The sequence below is a fragment of the Beta vulgaris genome, chromosome 7 (assembly GCF_026745355.1).
Source record: "Beta vulgaris subsp. vulgaris cultivar EL10 chromosome 7, EL10.2, whole genome shotgun sequence".
Taxonomy (NCBI): domain Eukaryota; kingdom Viridiplantae; phylum Streptophyta; class Magnoliopsida; order Caryophyllales; family Amaranthaceae; genus Beta; species Beta vulgaris.
Genome location: NC_079208.1, coordinates 15,760,925 through 15,782,373, shown reverse-complemented (window position 1 = coordinate 15,782,373; position 21,449 = coordinate 15,760,925). Strand labels below are relative to the sequence as shown.

The window sequence follows — 21,449 nt, the reverse complement described above, 5'->3', positions numbered from 1 at the left end:
ATAATAAGAAGACGAGTTGACGCTCGTGAACATGGAAGCTTTGACTTTTGACTCAATTGACATATCATACTTCACCCATCTTATATTACACTCATGAAAAAACATAATGTTATGAAATCTTGATTGATCTCTTTTATCATGTACCTTTAAAAGAATGAATTTTCAATATATCAACTCTTTATGCTTCTACTCATATACAATAAAAGTCAAAGATGTACATTGGTAAACATGTAAAGTCATAATATTCACACTTAAAACATTTGGGGGGGTGGGGGGATTGTAGAAAAGGCAAAAAAAGAAAAGAAAAGAAAAATCGTTGAATTCAAAACCTAAAGACAGAAAAACATATGCTCATACTCTTTCCGTACCAAAAAGAACTGAACAATTGATGAGACATGTAGTTTAAGATGATAAGTTGTTTTATGATTATCAAATATTCTATTAAAAAGTTAATGTGATAGGAGTTGATAGGGTATTCTGAAATTGAAATAGAAAGTTGGTTACATTTTTCATCGATAGAGATAGAATGTGGTTAAAAAAAGTGTAAGAAAATTAGTATAATAATAGTAGGACTATGCCAAAAATGAAAATTTTCAAACGAATTTGAGACTAAAAAAGAAACGAATGAAACTATTTTGAGATGAAAAGAGTATATATTTTTATTTTTAAAAAAGAGAAAGGAAAAATTAGAAAAAAACATGCAATTTGAAGGCCACCCTAAAAACTAACCATTACTAAATTACTTATTGCAAATATAGCTCCAATATTTAGTGGCTAAAATGCTTAATCCCGGGTTACACTGGTGTCACCTCATTAAGGTGAACAGAGACCGGGTGCAACAGGCACATGATATAGCTAATGTCTGCTGACGGCAGCGAACGTCTTTTGGTTAATTGTTTTGTTGTAGGCTTTGCCTTTTTCATATACCTTGGCGATGTCAAAAAAAAAAATGCTTAATCCCCCCAAAAGAAACTTCTTTGAAATTTTACATAAAAGAAAGAGACAGAGAGATATAGCATATGCTAAATCAGATGCTAGTTGCTACTAACCCACTAACTAGTAGTGACTTATTTAGGTAATGATATGACCAATCGACAAACGTTGGCTTGCTTTAATATTCTTTTTCCATCACGAAGGAGCATTCATACAAATTCTGCTAATAATGCAGTGGTAGGCAATCAAGGAGAGCGAAAATTGCCTAAGATAATGGGCTACTCCTCATTAATGTAAGATTATGTCATTCGAGCCAAAAATCACCCACTTGTGGACCTCAAATTCAACACAACCCAATTTACCAGATTAAGAGAAATGGGGGTGTAGCACCCATAGTCATGAAAATAACAATTACGTTTGGTGCACTACTATTTTCAACATTATCTCTGCATTATATTGTCATATTAGATGGACAAATTGGTTAGATTTTTCTCTTCATTTTAGCCAAATTGTATTTTATATTGTTTCCCAACAATATTCTTTAATATGTTCTATCATCTTAGATCTCATCTGACATAAATCTGAAGATTTCTCTGTCAATAAACTCCAAAAAACCCATTACTTATCTTCTTGCCCCCTTTTGATCCCACTCATCTCAGACAAATCTCTGTCAAAAACAAATCTTGTTTGAGTTTTTACAGCTAAGGTGGTTGCTAAAACATAGAACAATTGTAAAACACCCAAACACAATCTTACCAGGTTCAAGGTACCCGAAATCCAGCATAACTCTGCATTCTCTGAACTTGTAACAAAAAAACTCCTAGTTTTTGTAGTTACTTTACTTTAGCCCATACTTTTTTGTGATTATAACTTGTATTGTGGACACATTCATGGTGACCAACATAAACTGGGGTTGTTTTGGTACTCTGGAAATGAAGCAGAGGAAAAAGCTGGAGTCTATACTCTTTTTGTTTTCGGGTTTCGTCGTTACTGGTTCGGACCAGATATTAATAGCTGGGTCATTAGCATGAGATTATAGCAACTTTTATGCTATAGATTAAGATGGTGTTTTCTTGTTTGAGGCCGTTTTGGGAGGGTGGAGTTAGTGATGAGAAAAGAGACTCAAAAGGGAAAGTTAAAGGATTAATGTGGTACAAAGATTTGGGTGAACATGTTTATGGCGAGTTTTCAATGGCAGTTTTGCAAGCAAATGAAGTAGTAGAAGATCAAAGTCAAGTTGAATCAGGGCCTTTTACAACTATTAGTCCTGGACCTCATGGTACTTTTATTGGGATATATGATGGGCATGGAGGACCTCAGGCTGCCTCTTTTGTAAATAATAATCTGTTCCAGACTTTCCAAAGTATGCCACTCTTAACTTCAACTTACTCAGTTCATCCCCGTTTTCATCTTGAAAAAAATGACAGTATGCGTAGGAAAAAAAAAGTCAACATCTTATGTAGTAGTACAATGGCTAAAGATTGTAGTACAATAATTAAGGACTGTATTATTCAAATTTTTCTTTTTAGCCCATGTGAGCTTTGCCGCAATTATGAAGCGTTGTTTATTTAGTAAAAAACTAAATCTATTCAATACAGTATTATATTAGAACCACAGGCTTTACTTTGATAATATGATTATAATCAGAAAATATATTGAGTTATTATATACCTACTGTGTTGTTTTAGTTGCAATAATTTTTATTTTTAGATGCTTTTATTTAGATGCAACATTTCTATCTTAGTAAAGATTTTGGAACAATTTAGCAATTTATGATCACTTTACCTACCCCCACATACAAAAAAATATGGATAATTGAGTCAAATTTTTACTCTATCTCTTTCATTAATGGAGTATTTGTGTAGAAAGATATCTATTGCAGCTAAGAATACACGTAGCACTATATTGTTTTTGATAATTAATGAAGTATTGTTTTTGCTGAATACCGCCAAAAATTGTTCTGAGTTATATATTTACATATTCTTCCACTATTGACAATTGATTCATAAGAAAATAAATTTGTTATATTAATTTACAATTGATTAGTAAATTTTGATAACCAATATTGAGCGTGCAGGTATTGTTCATGAGCACGACAAAGTATCAGAAGAAGTAATAAAGGAGGCTTTCACTGCAACAGACGATGAATTCACACGGATAGTAAGAAAGCAATGGAAACAAAAACCACATATTGCATCACAAGGAACATGTTGTTTGGTAGGAATTATATGCAACGGGAAATTATATATTGCAAACGCTGGAGATTCAAGGGTTGTTATGGGAAGGTTGGACAAAATGTCATCGTCGAGGGGTTTGCGAGCTATGCAGCTGTCAACTGATCATAATGCTAAAATGGAGACTGAGAGAGAAGAACTTCGATCATTACATCCCCATGATCCCGATATTGTTGTTCAGAAACACAAAGCTTGGCGTGTCAAAGGCATCATTCAGGTACATTTCTCATTTATTTATCTTGTTCTTCTTGAGATTTTTTCTATTTTTAGTTATATATTTTGCATTGTTAAGAAAATAAATGGGACAAAGTAATTTGATTTTTTTTTTGTTGCAAAAGAGGGAGAAACCCAAGCTAAGAAACAAATAAAAAAACTAGCAACAAAAAATAAGGAGGAATGAAGCGTGGAAAAGCCACACCTCTATGGACCTCATCTAATAGTCTACAAAATATTAAGAGAACGTTTGGTTTATGATAGAAAAAGAGTTTAAGAAAGAGAAGCAAGGAGAAAAGAATAGATAATCATTTGTTTAAAATTTTTGTTTGCACTAGTAAAAAAAGGTCCATCGAATCTGGTCAAAACCTGGCTTATAGATCCAATTTTAGACGGGATCAGTTAGGCTCGCAACAGTTAATCAACTGCTCCGATTGAAAATCAGATCAGTTACTTAGGAGTTGATTCAATTTTTTGGTGGCCGGATCAGCTTCTAAGTTAATTGATCTAGTTTTTAACAAGAACCGGACCAATAAGTTCTGGGAAAGGTTTAAAAAAAAGGCTTCAACAATAACAACAACAACATCGACATTTCAACAACAACATGAACATTTCAGTAACATTTCAACAAATTATATTATACAAATTTAGAACAAAATCAACAATCAAAATAAAAATTGAACTAATGGAAATTAAGATATAATATATAACAACAAATCTATTACAAACGACGAAATAAAAAGGAAGAAATAAAATAAATTGTAGCCAAAAAAATAATTGAAAAAGACAAAAAATAAAAACCATAATTACAAAAAACTGAAATTCCCGCGACGGTGGTTGAGTGGATTTCTATGATGTACGCAAAGAAGATGGCGGTTGAGCGGAGTTCGAATTTTGTTTGCAAAAACTAAAAACAAAACCCTCTCTTTACAAAAAGAAAACTTAAAACGAAACCTAGATTTGAAACTAATTATAATAAAAAAACAAAATTACAAACCCTAAAATTTGAAAAACCTAGAAGATGGCGACACCTTCCTCTTCGCATCTTCATTCTTCGCTTCGTATTTCGCAATCTCTTCGCTTCTTCGATAGTGAATGTGGATTCATGCTCAATGAGATGTGGTAGATGTGGATTCACGCTAAATTGGAAGAGACAAGACGAAAGATGGAAGACGGTGAATATAAGGACTTATGAAGGATGAAGTATGGAATGACGAATTAAGACATTGTGTGAGGGAAATGAGGGATGGGGATTTGAGGGGGTGAGAGGGAAATGATGGTTAGAGGCGTGAGAGGGGTGAGATGCGAGAGAGGGAAGAGATGGGGTTTAGGATTTGAGAGAGAGAGCAGAGGAGGAGAGGGGCTGATGTGAGGAGTAGGGTTTAGGGTTTGAGGGGTGGGTATGGGTTGTTGATTTGAGTGAGGAAGAGAGGGGAGTTGGGTGTGGGCCGCGGCAGTATATAAGGCCCAAGTACATATCCGGTTCCTTGAATGGAACGGATTAGTTAATTAATAAAGTCACATTGTTTCCTAAGATGACTTTAGGTGATTCGATTTGGGCCTAACCAGATCAGTTACCTTGTGTCAGATACACTTTTTCCACTATTGTTGTGTTGAAAACCCCTCTTTCCTCTTCACACCATTGCTCCACCATATATTCTCCTCTCTATTTCTCAAGTATTGCCGGCCTCTACCCCTCCCCTCACAGACGTCCACCAATCCTTAAGCCACCGCAGCACCACCTCTTACCATCATCCCCTTCTTGCTCGATCTTCCTTCTCCACCACCATTAGAGGTGAATTTTAAGGTTTTAAAGGTCAAATTAAACCATAAGAACTCTAGATCTAGAGTTTTCATGATTGAATATGACAATCTAAATCAATAAGAAAAGGTATTAATCTATTATTACTCTTGATTTTTTTTTTGAGTTATGAGTTTCAAAGTAGTTTTGGTGGATTTTTGGGTGGGTAGTGGTGCTAACGTGATGTTTTATTGGATAAGGTGGCGCCGTTGTAATTTTTGTGCACAAGGTGGTGGTTCCGGCGGATGAGGTGGTGTCGTGGTGGTGGTTAGGTTGGCGGGAGAAGTGGTGCAGGTGACTAGGGAGTAGGGGCAATCGATTAGTGGTAGGTCTGGTGGTTCGATGGCAAGGTTGGTGCTTCTAGTGGTTGGGGTGGTGGTGGTCAAATAATTGGTTAAGGTGACCATGGAGTAGAGGAGGGAAAGGGTAAGTAAAACCTTGAAGGAGAAGGGGGTGTGTGGGACCGTCGAGAATCAAAGTAGAGGAGTTTTAAGAAAAGGGGAACGTAAAGGAAATGATCAAAATGTGATAACAAACAACAAGTAACGGAATCAACCTAAATGATTCTCTAAACCTTTCCTCAAAATCTCAAACCAAACGTCCCCTAAATGAATGTCCTCCAAGATTTTTAAAAACTACTCGTTTTTTTTTGTTTATCAGTTTTGATTGTTTTTGTCAATGCAATTTTTTTTTAATCTTAAATATCATTCATTATATATTTGTAAAAATTATAATGAATGAGTATTAATAAAATACTCATCGAGAGAAATCAAACAAGACCCCACATGATTATATTATTTTTTATATATTGAAATAAATTTAGAAGATTTTATTTGATTCTGAATAAAGTCAAGATTCTAAGTGTGCAAACTAATAAAAATATAGAGAGAGTATGTAATAAGATTTAATATTCGAAAAAAATACACAATTACACAAATCCTAGTTCCCAAGAATACCTAAAATACAATAATGAATCTACAAAAGGGAGTCAAGTAATAATACCTTTCTAACGTGCCTGGATGATGTTTACTTAGAATTTCAACCAAAATTCCACCATAAGTAGTCCATCACCACAATAAAGATTAATTCTTTTGGTTTGCTAGAACCTAAAACGGCTAATTTGTTTTTCTTTGTTTTGCAAAAATAATAATAAAAAATTCTTCTTCCTCTTAGCTTGGTTACTCAAGGCAGCAAACAAGTTTTAAGAGTAAGTTGTAGTTAAACATCTTACTCCTCTTGACAATATATATGTCTGCCAAAACACTATATTAGGAGGAATACTATGTCTTTCCAATATCAGTGTATCACTTAATTTGATTGATTCACAAATCTATCAATGATATATATTATATAATTAATTATCTCTATAATTGATACTAACTATAATAGATTATTAGGTACTTATCCTATCTAATATTAGAATATATTATTTGCAACATATTTTTGGTATTACCAGATAATATTAGTGTCACTTACATTAAGTGGTTGTTTGGTATGCAAAAAGAAACAAATTTCCATGAATTTTTAGACTGTTTAGTTGTTTGGTTAGCAAGAAGTTAGAAAAATGGAGGAATTTAAAATTCATAGGAATTTGTAATACCCACTAAACACACTCTCCCCTTGGTCATTCAAAATTCCTGGAAAAATTCATTAATGTCAACAAAATAATTTTAGCAAATTCCTAGGAATTACATGAGGGAATTAACTTTCCATGTATTTATAACTTTCCGCAGGAATTAAATTCCTGTATATACCAAACAACCAATAAATAATCAACATTGTAGTTAATTGTGATCCAATGATCTTGTAGGTCTAAATTAGTTTAGTAGTAAATAGTAATGTTTAATTAATATTACAAGTTAGAATTGTCTTATAGCAAAGCTTCATGACTACCCAAACAATAATTTAACTCATATAATTATTGTGCACTTGATCGTACAATAACATACTCCAACAATATGCTCCATATCTCTTAATTTAATTGCTCTATATTGACTTTAAGCAAATTAAAAAATGATTTTTCATCAATTATCACAAAGTTTTTAATAAGTTACCATATATCTTTAATGTTTTCAAAATTAACAGAATATTTTCGAGTTTTTCACAAATAAATTATAGAGGTGTGCAAAGTCAGACCAGGACAAGAATTGACGGGCACCAGACTAGAAGGTTTCCCTGTCAATAAAAATCAGTGATTACAGGTTTCCAGTCTGGTCCTAGTCAAATCCAAAATTTTCCAGTCCGGATCGATGGCCATAAATATATATGTATTTTCAATACGTAAAAAAAAAATTTAAGGGTCTTAAAGTTAGAAAACTTAAAGCCTAATAGTAATTCATCAAGTAAATATTAAGCACACATGTTGCCTTTAATAATATTGAATTTTAATGTATTTAAACGTATTTGAGCAATTTTTTAAATTTTATTTTATGAAGCAAATAGATTTAACCGGTTCAGTTCAGGCCTTTTAAATTTCCAAATTAAGGTCCTTAAAATTTCCAAATTCAGGTCCAGAACGCCCTGGTCCAATTTTGGACCAATGTGCAACCTTAATCCAATTACTCTTAGATTACTATCTGATATTGCTTCCTTTTTCTTTTGTTATTTCTATTTAAAAAAAAATTGTGAGAGAAAATTGATCAAAATAGGAAAAACTTTCAACCATGGAGGAAATAAATGTTAGGGTTTTGTTCGTTTTCTATTTGTGTAAAACTAAATTCGTCATAATTATATCCAAACTTAATACAAAATATTTCCTTATTTTTATATTGATTAAATGTCGTCACAACGACTAAAACCTTATTTTGAAAGCTAGTCGTTGTCTCTTTGTTGCAGTTTTTTACATAAAACTAGTTTTTTTTTTCTTGCGCGATGCCTCAGGTCAGTTATAATGAACAAATATGTCATTATCTTTAAATTTCATAATTTATTTTGCTACTTTTTGTATTTTTTTGTCCATTAAAAAATTGAAAAATTCACGTCACGACGTGATAAGTAAAAAAAATTTAAATGGTTTGAGTTTGAAAATAATACCTTAAAAGGAATTATGGTAAGAAAATATGACATTACAATAAGTGTGTTATAGATGTATATATATGTTTAAGTCTTTTTAGTTAAGTATAATTATTACAAGACTTTATCATATTTTATTTGAAATATTAGACAACAAAGCCATAATGCATTGGTGGCTAAACTCTTAAATTTCATTTAAGGGTCACATGTTCGATACCTTGCACTTACACACATTTTTTTATAAAAGTAACGAGTACACATAGACATAAAGCATTCACATTAGGAATTTGAGGAGAGTGCCATGTGGCACATAAACTTTCTTTCGCACGCCTTTTAATATATTTGCATAGATACAACACCCATAATAAAATTGCACAAGTACTTTTTAGCCCATTTTTGTTATTTCTTTTGCTTGATCATGAGGTCATACTAAAAAAAACCTCCTCAATCTATGAATCTGCACACATAAGAGTTTCAATTAGTTTTTGCATACGCAAGAGAAGTTTTAAATTTGGGTTCTCATAAACAACATTAATGGCGTATTCGACAACAGTAGTTGTGGTAGTAACTTTTAGCCGTTAGAGTAGCTGCTAGTTGTGCTGGTAGCTGTTAGCTGTTAGCTGTTGGCATGTAGCTCTAAATTGTAGCTTTTGACAAACACTACTTATACCACTAGAAGTTATTTACACTACCTTACCCAAACACCACTATTTTTTAAATAGTAATTTGATGGAGTAAAGACACTAAACTACTTAAAAAAATTGTGCCGAATCGGGCCTCAATCAACAATTTCAGATTTTGCGTTACACAATTTTGAAATTATCTCATGCATCACACTATAGTAAAGCCTTTTTGAATCTAATGTTGTCTCATAGCTCTTGATATTGCAAATATCCTGCCACAATGTAAAAACTATCTGGGATTCTTATATATGTATATTTACTAGGGTGATTATAGGCTGTTTTCAAGTGTGAACTCATGACTAGAGTAAAAGAAAGAACAAAAAAGGGCTATGAAATTGTGATATTCTATTTAGGGTGTTGTATTTATGTATTAAAAAATAATAAAAGAGGCAAGGACTATCTTTCACATTGAGAATATAGCCATTATTATGATAATTCATAAACTTAGAAGTAAGGGTATATTGTGCATGAAGTTCTAATATAAGAGTATATGATGAATTCAGTTTTGCACTAACAGGATCTAACATTTAGGAGTCATTTGGTTCAATATATGAAATGCAAAGGAAATGGATACAAATAGAGGAAGAGAATGGTAACAAAAATGGTTACCTTTATTGAGTGTTTGGTTCAAGCCAAGTGATGGAAATGAATGGTAACCATTACCTTCAAGTAATGGATTTTGTTACTTGAGGGGGAGGGGAAAGTAACAAATTGGGGGAATCCATTACCATCAAGTAATGGTAAGGGATTGATGTGAGGTTGAACCAAACAAAAAGAAAGAGAATCGGTAATTGATTCTACGGGGAGACACACAAACCAGGGAACAATGAAACACTACGGGGAAGGGGAGAAGCAAGAAGCATGGGAAGGGGAGGACGAGAAACCACAAAAAAACGTAGGGGGATGGGGGAGGAGAGACTCACGAAAGTCAAGAGACAAGGGAATCGACAAGCCCCTATGGGGAGGAGGAAAGGAAGACGCTCGAACCACTAGGGGGAGGGGGGCAACGCAAGAAAGCAGATGGAAGGGGAGGGGAAGACGCTCGACGTTGAAACATCAAGCTGATGTGACAGAACGGGGAACGGGGAACAAGGAACGAGGAAGAGAGCTAACTGATGGAAAGAAAAACTGACTAACACAACAGACTGAACGGAGGCAAGGAAGCAATGGGGATAGGCTCCCAGACAATAAGGTTGGGGTGCCAGCCACCCGCGAGCCTAGGACAGAGGGTGACTAGGTTGTGGTTTAGGGTTAGGGTTTGGGCTGGAGAAAGAGAAGAGAGAAACGAGTTATTATAATTTCTTTTTCCGCCAACGAAAAGGCTAAAAAAGGTGAGGAAAAGAAGAAAAGATTAAAAATTTTAAAGTTTACCAATAAAAATAGCAAGAAAGTAAACAACTCAACCATCAAATTTCGTTACAATGACTAATATCATAATAAATATGTACTTTATATCTAATAAGTTTATAAATATAGCAAGAATAAAAAAGTTTCCAATATCAAAACGAGTCAATATTTCTCTTTTTAATTGCATTAATAATATATTTTTCACATATCCCTTTTCACCTAACGACAACTATTCAAATCCTCATCTTGATATATGAAGTATTCAGATCTTTATAAATCCATCTTAAAACTTTCTCCTACCTTTTTGTATAAAGAGGGTGGATCAATTTTGGTATAACTAGTCTCATATGTAGTATGGGTTTGGGACGAGATAATTGAGTACGAGTTATATATACCAACTCTATTTATATAGATCAAACTTCTAATTTAGTTTACATGTGAATCCCTTTTCCACAGGTGACAAGATCTATAGGTGATGTTTATTTGAAAAGCGTAGAGTTCAACACAGATCCACTACCATCCAAGTATAGAGTGCCAATATCTTTCAGTAAACCAATTCTGAGGGCAGAGCCATCAATATCAGTGCTTAAACTGCACACGGATGACCGATTTCTTATATTTGCTTCTGATGGTTTGTGGGATCACCTTACTAACCAAGAGGCGGTAGACATCGTGCACAATAATCCCCGACATGTAAGATTTTCAACACTATTTTATATCCTAAATTCCTAAGCATTTTGAGTTCCTTCATTAATACATATTTTAATAACCGTATAATTATGGAATTGATGAAGATAGAGTAAAAGATAAGACATGTTCATCATTGAAGTCATTTAAATTCCTAATGTACATTATAGTTTTTATGATATAATTATTAGCTTGAGATATATATAAACAACTATTTCTTTTCCCTCATAGTTTTTTCAATTTTTATTAGCATGGTCTCAAAGAAAATATTTGATCTCTCGTGTCTTTAGTTATGAATAGATAAAAAAATTGAATTCTCTCTCTAAAAAAAAACAAGAGTTTCTCTCATTTCAACTGTGAGTTTTCTTTCTTCGCTTTAGCTTTTTTCATGCAAAAATCCTTAATCTATCTCGCAGTCTTTCTACTGAGAGGGAGATTCATAATAGTTTTCCAAGCCAATACCAAACATTCCTTGTATTGAAATTGCTACCTATCTACTGTCAGACGTTTTCATGGGGAGTAGATAGATTGGGTGTAGGTTATACTTCCCAAATGTTTACCATGCATTCCCCAGGAAATTAGGTTTAACACTTAGCGTTTGAACTTCTTCCTCCTCCTTCCTGTTCAACCTCCTTAAATTCTCACCTAACCACTGGGAATTACTCCGATCCTACCAAATTACTCAACTTTCCTCTTTTTCTCCTCTTTCTCCAACTGCATTTACTCTTGTCATTAATGAGTAATAATATTTCAACTCCTTTTCATAATGGGGGCTTTAATAGAACCCCCCGCCCCCACCACCACCACTAGAAATAGGGCAAGAATGCTCGTGGATCGCTCGCAACCACTCATTTCGGGCTGCTATCTACCTTTATATGGCAACGAGATGGTTTGGATCTATTTTAGGTACGAGGGCGTCTTTAATTTCTGTAAAACTTGTGGGAGGGTAGGCCATTATACTTTGGGATGCCCAGATTCAGATGAAGATGCTCAGCGTAAAATTCGCCATAGAATTCAATGTCTTGAAGCGCAAGGACAACATGTGTTATATGGACATGTTACTCAAGATTTCTGTTCCAATATGATTGAAGCTTTGCCTAATAGATTTCAATTTCGAACTCCAAGAATGAATGTATATCAGCAACCAACGCAAGATGATTATCCTCTCAGAAATCCACATCATGATTCTTTAGATGAAGATGGGTCAAGACTTTCAGTCGATGAACCGCAAATTCATGGTATAGAGGAACAATTATAATTCTAGTGAGGATGATTTTCCTGATGAGGGGAATTCACCACCAGGAAGAGTGCAATCACCATTACAACCTGACATGCAACTAGAGGAATACATCAACCTTTTACGAAAGCATATAATGAATGGATTCAACAGTTACCATGACAGCGATATGGGTTTGCGAATGATCCATATGCCCATTTTTATCCTTGCCTCCAATCACCAACGAACTATGAAGGTGAAACTTCCATGCAACAACATTTTCACCATAATGTCGAGGATGAAATAGGTGAGATTTCGAATAAGCCGCGAACTCTTTTCGAAACGTTGGGATCATAGAATAAGAGAATCAACGCTATTCTCAGGATGTTTTTTTAACCCTCAATCTGGGTTATTAGAATGTGTGGTTAATCAACATCTAAATGAAGATCATCAGCCACGCATTATTCCACACGTTAATCAGTCTCGAAGGATTGATAGTCGTCCAAGTATTATATCTCAAGCTAGACCTCTTTCCCAAGCTACTCAAAGACTTAGGCATTTTCTACAAAACTTTGTTCCAGTTAGAATCCATCCTAACACCAATTTCACTCACTCACCACAATCACATTTCTCTCCGTTTACCAATTCCAGACAGTCTCAACCAAATTGCCCACCAATCTAAATGAAAATGACCCTCTTAACTCCCCTCAGTCCCTACCCACCAAGTCATTCATATATGGCTTTCACTCTACACTCATCAGGATCGATGTTATGCCCTAGGAAACGCCTTAATCTAGGTTACTTACTGTAACACCCGACCCATACGGAGTCGAGTATACCGTCACCAATGTGCATCCAGGGCGAATAATTGTCCTCAATAACCAACACAAGTTCTTCTGGCGCATTTTTTCCTCACTCATGCACACCCTGAGAAACTTCCCAGGAGGTCACCCATTCCTAGACTGCTCTCAGCTAAACACGCTTAATTGTGGAATAACTAAAGAAATGAGCTACCTAAAAGAAAGATGCATCTTATCAGAATGAGTAGTCTGCTAAATCCCTTTAAAACAATCATGAGGGGTATTACATACTGGGAAGTTTTTTAGGGTGCGCATGAGAGAGGACAAAATGCACCGCAAAAACTTGTGTTGGTTATTGAGGACAATTGTTGGTCCTGGATGCGCATTGGTGATGATATACTCGACTTCGTATGGGACGAGTATTACAATTACAACGTAGCCAATCACTAAATGATGCCGAACATATGAATGTGCGTAATTTCCTGGCTACTCATTTTGGTTATAAGAGAAGAACACTGCGTCGGGAGGCTTGGGAACAAAAAGGGGGTTCAACTTGTGGCACCAGGAATGGCAGGATATGGTACTGAAATCTAAAACGATCATTGATCTTTCTATGGCAAGCGATTTTGGGGTGGAAGCTGTGGATGAAATTACTTCAAGACTGCTTCATAAACGCTCTCCAACAAAAGTGATTCCAGAAGCGTGGTCAAAAAAAGTTAAAACCATGAAAAATGCTAGTACTAATGATGATATGGAGATGCAGTTCTCCCTTCTGTTATCCTTTACGCCACCGTATGGTGGGGAGGCTGACCCTTCACAGCCTCCCATAGGGATATGAAATGATTCCTTTGAACGCAAGGGGCTTAAATGATGATGAATCCTTTGCTTTTCCATATCTTAAGTGGTTAGTCCACACTCATCATCCTATGTTTGTGTTTTTATCCGAAACTAAATGTATGGCTAGTGCTGTTAGTAATTTTAGCTTGTTAAACCCCAATTTTGTTCATGGTGTTGATGCCATTGGTTCAAGGGGTGGGTTGTTACTTTTAGGTTAGTCTAGTCTAAGGAGGGTTGTTGTCGAGTCAATGAGTCATTTTGTTTTGTGTGGTATTAGTGAAACGGCTGGAATGCAATGGTATGTTTGTTTTGTGTATGTGACACCTACTTTACAAGATCACCCACAAGTTTGGAATCAGCTTAGTTATCTTCTCGATCTTTACTCTTGTTGTATTAGCCTTGGGGAATTTAACTAACTCGATTATTTTGAGGACAAGTTGGGGGGAATAATACTATTCGAGGGCGGGACTTGTTTATGAAATGGAGGATACAAACTTCTTTAGTGGAAGTTCCATTAACAGGTCCTCATTTCACTTGGACTAACAATCAATTAGATAATTGTTTAATTTTAGAGAGACTTGATCGAGCTTACTGCACAAATGAGTGGGATTATCTCCATCCCAATGGAATCTTACTACATGAACCAATTTTCATTTTTAATCATGCTGCAATAGTGTATGATTCTAATGATATCAAGGCCGGTAACAAAATACCTTATCAAATAGAGAACTAGTGTCTAACTATGGCTGAAATTTGAAATATTATTGTATGTCTATGGCCAACTTTTTTCCAAGGGACTCCGATGTTCATTATAACAAAAAAACAACAAACAATCATCAATATATGGTGCCTTGATCATAAGAAATTTCAAGGTATTGATTGGCGAAAAGAGTGTGACAATCTTACCTTACAAAGTTTAGAGCTTGAGTATCTCAATGGTGCAAATCATTATGTCCAGACTCTAAGAAATTATATTCCTCATTTACTCGAAGGGAACATGTTGTGGTAGCAAAGAATAAAAAAATGTGGTCTTTATTGGGAGATATACCTTCCAAAGTGTTGTATTCGAGGTTTTTAAAAAGGTTCATTACTAGTCCATTTCTTATTTGTAAAGTCAAGATGGACAATGGGTCTCTCATCCACAATTGATCTCCAACATGACTCTTAATGCATTACAAGAGGTTTTTCAAGTAAGCTATAAGGATTCTTCTCTTAATGATTTGGATGTTGTTCTGCAAGAACTTGACATCCCTATAATGAACTAAGATTATATATCTTTGCTGACTCGACCATTCCTCGACGAAGAAATCAAACATGCTTTGTTTTCTATTGGTAAAAGTAAATCTCCAGGGATTGATGGATTAACGACATAATTTTTTTTTCACTCGAACATAGTTCGTCTGGATGTGCTTAAAGCAATTCAACACTTTTTTGACACTGGTCATCTCCTAATGGTTTGGAATCATACTATGATGTTTTTAATACCTAAAGTTGATAACCCTATCAATCCCAACCAGCTTCGCCCTATTACTTTATGCAATACCGTCTATAAATGCATTTCCAAGTATCTAGCCTCTAGACTAAAACAAGTTTTGCCTGATTTAGGCTATGTTCAGTTCACCTTATTTTTGCTTATTTCAGATCTAATCAGATCAGATCAGATCATATCAGAAAAAATAAGTTCAGTTCAGATCAGATCAGTTCAGTTCAGATTATGCTTATATTTAAAAATCATTATATCTTTCATTACATATTAGTAAAAATTATAATAATTGAATATTAATAAAGTACTCATTGAGACGAATCAAACAAGACCCCACATGACTATATTTTTTCTTCTATATTGAGAAAAATAAAAAAGATAAGATCTTGTAATCAGATCAGATCAGATAAGTTGAGATCAGATCAGAAAAAATAAGTTCAGATCAGAAAATTTCAAGTGAACTAAACATAGCCTTAATTAGCCTAAGTCATTATGCTTTTGTCCCTGGGAGAATGATTAGTGACAATTCTACTCTATCACATGAGTTATTACATTACATTATAAAAAAAGGAAAAGGGTTAATATTCATACAACAGTCAAAATAGATATGAGTAAAGCCTATGATAGAGTTCATTGGTTGTTTATTGTTAAGGTTTCACGTGCTTTTGGCTTTCCGCAATGGTAGATTACTCTTATTTATCAATGCATGTCTACTGTGTCTTATACCCTTCTAGTTAATGGAGGCCTTTCAAAAAAATTTAAGCCAAAGTGTGGTCTTCGTTAAGGAGATCGATCTGTTATCCCCTTACCTTTTTCTTTTCTGTATGGAAATTTATTCGAGAATGTTAATGCTGGGTCAAGATTTAATTAGGTTCATTTACTGACATTAGAATTAATCTTAATACTCCACAAATTTCTCATCTTTTTTGCGGATGATGCACTTCTTTTTTTCAAGACCAATAACGATTATTGTAATGCTATTAAACAAATTGCAAATGAATCGTTTTTGTGCTATTTCGGGGGAATGTATCAACATTTCCAAATCAATTAACAAATTTAGTCCCAGCACTTCTTTTGGTCATCAAACAGAGTTTAAAGGTATCCTAGGTTTCTCACAGGTCATTAACTTTGTTACACATCTAGGAGTCCCTATTGATATAACTCAAAAGAAAGCTTCCCATTTTACCCCCTTTGTTGATAGTGTTGCGAAAAAGGTTAATTCTTGGAATTTCTTTGCTTTATCCCTATCTACAAAAGTTATTCTCAGAAATTCAATCCTTGTGGCTATGACTTCCTATATTATGACTTGTCTTGCTATTCCATTTGGGATCACTTCAAAAATTGACTATATCATTAACTCCTTTCTATGGTCTCGAAAAGGGGAAGAGGCATTCCTTGGATTAAGAAAAAGATCATAGACTTTCCTAAAGGGTTGGGAGGCCTTGGGATTCGTAATACTAAAACCCTAAGCACTTGTATTCTCAAAAACAAGTTTGGCGTTTCTATAAAAACCCCTCCCTGATCACCTCGAAAGAGTTTTTCTCAAGGAATGTTGACACTACAAATTTGGTTATGGCTTCGACTAAGGCTCCTTCTTCTTAGGGTATGAAAGGTCTTCGTAGAGCTTAACTTAGCCTTATAAAAAGGTTGTATGTGAAAGATTGGTAATGTTAGAAGTGTTAAGCATGGTGTTCCGGAAGCAAATGCCTCAATTATTACTTTAGCCCAAGCTAAGAAGCTGGAAGTGAATCATCTTATTGACACAAACACTCATACATGGAAGCAAGATATGGTAAGGCAGTTCTTCTGTTTGAAGGATGTTCAATCTATCCTCGCCATAGAATTACCTTCGACTTATGAGAAGCAGGACTTCTTATATTGGTATGCTCATTCTTTAAGTAATTTCACCTTAAAAAGTGTTTATGCCATGCTTTCTAAGGTTCCTTCTCAGCTTAATGAGCAAGGTAGTAACAAAAGCAATGGTTTCAAGACTATTTGGCATCTCCCCATCCATCCAAATTGGAAGGTTTTCATTCGGAATCGGAAAATGGTTCAAAATAAGCTCCCTACTCGAGCTAACTTACTTGCTAGATGCATTACTCTTAATCCAAATTGCTACCAATGCAGTCATATATTGGAGGATCAACATCATATATTTAAGAATTGTCATCAAGCTACTATGTTTTGGAGCCATAATCCTCTTCTGCTCCCTCCGACCCAATATGGTCCTTCTTCCCAAACGGAATGGATCATTACTTATATCCTGCTCTTTAGAAGCGAGGATGGTCTTCATAGTGAACGACTCATCAAGTTCATTATCTCACTTTGGTCTCTTTCAATTCCTAGAAATGACCATGGTCTAGGGGATGGTCAGGGTATTCCTATGATGTCTCAACAAAGATTTTCGCATTTGTTCTCGTTCCACTTATAATGGTCTAACCAATAACAGCATTTTGGTCGTACTTTTCTTCATCTTCCTGAAGAACACAACAAATTCCTCCTGGTTTTTTTATGGTCAATCTAGGAAGAGAAATATATGGTTCCCACAACTAGATTATTTTAGTTGATGGTGTGTGGGACCCTAAGACAACCAACATGGGTTTAGGTTGGTGTATTCGAAGGCCTATAAATCATGTCACGCATGATATTCATGGTGGGGAGACTTATGATTCAGCTAATTCTGCTTTACATGCAGAGGTTTTGGCGTGTATTCAGGCTTTATATTAGGCTCAACAGAACCAGTTGCATCATATCAACCTCTTCACTGATTCTACCAATCTTGTTCAAGTGCTGCAAAACCATCTCCGTCCATATATTCAGCTAATTTGGACATTTGAAAAGCTCAAGATTCTCGCCAACGAGTTTACTTCATGTTGCATTACTAAGGTGCCTTATCATAGTGTTGCAAATGCGGATAAGATCGCTAAGAAATGCCTCGCAACTATGACTTTTACTATTATATGTTAGTTTTGTTCTTCAACCGGTGTAAAAAAAATCTAGGGAGGTTTTGGTTCAATTAGTTGGTTAAATGGTATGAGAAGGGAAACTCTTAAATGGTATGAGAATGGAAACTCATGCCATTATTAATGGAAAATTCATTGTTTGGTTCACTGATCAAAGTATCGATCTAGAATCTATTACTAAAGAGAAGGTATAGTCATACAACGGTCTTAATTCATACATTGTGGTGGGATGAGATTCCTTAGATTTAGAAGGGATAATTGATAAGAAAGATACAAACATGGTTCCTAAACAAAGTTAAGTCCACGAAACAAATTTCCATCACTAATAAAATGACACGTATTTCCGATGTTTTAGTCAAGCTTCTTTAAAAGTGAAAATGTGAATGTACGTAATGAGATAAATAAGAGTCGACTTTAGACTAAAGCAAATGAAAAATTTAGAGTTAAACATACATTTGGGAACTCATTTTTTGAATATTTCACCTTTTAGGATTCAACTCTATTTCTTTCACCTTTTGGGAGCTCATATTACATTTCCACTAATTTTTCTATATTCAGGGAAAATAATTAATCACACTTAATTTATTTATTCTTTTTCCTATTTTCTCTTTTTCTAATTTACCTCTTTCCTTCTTTGATTATCTTCACAATATTCATTTCTTTTCTCGTTCTCCTAAATGTTTCTAACTACCCAACACTTGTTCCTTTTTTTCATTTTCTTTGTCATTTCCAAAATGGAGTATCTTAAGAAAAAACAAGAAAAGAAAACAATTGAAGGTGGTTTTCTTCCCTCACAAGCAAAAGGTAACTAATACTTCCTCCATTTTTTTATCTATTGCAACAATGGGGTAGACACGGTTATTAAGAAAATAAAAAATAACAAGGTAAAACAAGGGTAATATGTCAGCTAATTAGTTGGTGGGTAATTAATGATAGTTTTAGTAAGGTAAAGTAAGGGTAATATTGTCAACTAACGTTACTTTTTAAATCAAAAATAACATTGTTGCAATAGATATGAAACTATCATAAGTAGTCATTATTGCAATAGATAAAGAAAGGAGGAAGTACTTTTTGCTTATTTTTAGAAAAAGATAAAGAGTTAAGGAAATAAATTCTGAAAAATTAAGAAAAGTTTTTTTTTTTTTAAAAAAAAAAAAATTCAGAAGAAGTAAGAAGAATTCAAGGAGAGTTGAGAGAAGAGTCCCTTTAAGTCTAATAATTCAAAACTCTAGTCATTCAGTCAACTTCATGAAAGATATAAAAATATATATACTTCCTCTGTTTCCTTTTACTTGTAACCGTTTGACTTTTATGCTTTTCAATGTATAACTTAACCATTAATATCTTTAATTATCGATAATTTAAGTAGATTTCAAGAGAATATATCTTGAGACGAATCTATTAAGATCCCACATGAATATGTTTTTTTTCTTAACTATAAAATCCCCAAAGATAAACTAAGTAGAGTTGGTGAATAATGTAAAAATCAAATGTTCCAAGTAAAAATAAATGGAGGAAGTATAAAAGTTTAGGTGATTCGAGGATCATATTCTAATCTTTTTTTTCTTTTTCCGGAAAACGACAATTTAGTGACTAATTAATATCAGAAAGAGTCTAGAACTATTTCACCACAAAATTAAGGAGGAAACACATCAAAATTAAAACAATTTGATCTACTTTTCTTATATTTTCATTATTTGGGTGTAGAGGTTATATATATTAATCAATTCGTCTTGTGTGGAGTCGGTTCACATTAAAAATAGTGTGGATCAGGCCTAGACACGTGCCCCACTACAAACTAGTCACTCCCGCTTTTTAAAATCCGCGCGATTTTCTCTCTCTTTAATAAGATTCTCTCGCCCTAAAATTTTAACAAAAACAGTTGTTCAGAACAAACATACACTATCATGTCAAACACTATAACGATCAATTATGATAATTTTGTGTAACATACAAATAAAGTACAATATAACATTTCAAAATACACTATATTATGTCAAAACACACTATATCATGCAACACTATCATGTCAAAAAACACAACAAAACACTATCATGTCATAATACATTATATCATTTCAAAATACACTATATCATGTCAATATACACTATAACATGCAACACTATCATGTCAAAAAACTCAGCAAAACACTATAATTTTAAAATAGACTATCATTTTAAAATACACTATATCATTTTAAAATACACTATAACATGCAACACTAAATGCTGCAAAAACGGAAAGTTGCAATCATTAAAACTCACATGAGATGAATAAGGTGTACACTAAGTTAGTGTGCACCGAGTTCATATTAGTTTTTTTTATATATTAATTTTCTTTTTCTAAAATTTCATTAACCAATTTATTGCACAAAATGTTAAATTATGTGCTTTTCTCTATTTTTATAAATCTAGAAATAATCAACCTTGAGTTTATGTATGGATAAACTATCCAAAAATATAACAGAAGGTCCTAGGTGAAAAAAAGCTGATATCCTCCGAATGTATGCTTAACTCTGAAAATCTGTCGACGCTCAGTAGGTGTATGTATATCAATTATCAATAATCATTTAAAAGTGACTCCAAATGTTTTATATAACTCTCATCTATAAAACTGTGATTCAGGGAATAGCCCGGAGGCTAGTGAAAGCAGCATTACATCAGGCAGCCAAGAAACGAGAGATGAGATACTCTGACCTGAAAAAAATAGATGCTGGAGTAAGGAGGCACTTCCACGACGACATTACAGTTATAGTTGTATTTCTAGATGAACAACATGTGCACAAATCCTCTTTTATTAACGGTTTCCCACTTTCAATCAGAGGAGGAGCTGGACTATCACAAAGCTGCTGACACTGGCCAAAAATTATAAATGTTAGATTTTAAGATTACAATTACAAATCCTCGGTTATTTTGCATTACAAAATTTCATTACTTAAGCTGCACGTTTAATAGTTAGTTATAAATGTGGTAACGAGAATGAATTTGTATGTAAAATTATGGAGAAAAAAAAAAGTTCAATGTTGCTAATTCATGTCGGAGTATCCATTTTTCTTTTTAAATTTTCATTCTCACTTAATACTACTCCCCCAAGTGGTAATGGATAGTAATGCAAATTCATGAAGTAATTAACACAAGCTTGAGGGTGAAATTGCTTACCAGGGAATTTTTATCATACACCCGGGTGTACCAATGCTATTTTTTTACTCATTGCTCATTTGAAACCTCCAAATAAGCATAA

The 21,449-nt window shown here is 34.1% G+C and overlaps 1 protein-coding gene across 3 annotated transcripts; it reads left to right on the top strand.

Moving 5' to 3' along the window:
• Positions 1–1,215: 1,215 nt before the first annotated feature.
• On the top strand, positions 1,216–21,247 carry LOC104909021 (probable protein phosphatase 2C 38). 3 transcript variants are annotated; one of them, XM_048648189.2, is made up of 5 exons: positions 1,216–2,296; positions 3,011–3,384; positions 10,680–10,916; positions 18,950–19,013; positions 20,834–21,039. In XM_048648189.2, the coding sequence occupies exons 1-5, from the start codon at positions 1,996–1,998 to the stop codon at positions 20,902–20,904; spliced, it is 1,047 nt and encodes a 348-aa protein (XP_048504146.1). In that variant the 5' UTR covers positions 1,216–1,995; the 3' UTR covers positions 20,905–21,039. The 3 variants fall into 3 exon arrangements, with proteins under 3 accessions (XP_048504146.1, XP_048504147.1, XP_010696499.2); XM_048648190.2 differs by lacking the exons at positions 18,950–19,013; positions 20,834–21,039 and adding an exon at positions 17,942–18,878; XM_010698197.4 differs by lacking the exon at positions 18,950–19,013 and having other exon boundaries at positions 1,221–2,296; positions 20,834–21,247.
• The last annotated feature ends 202 nt before the right edge of the window (positions 21,248–21,449 follow it).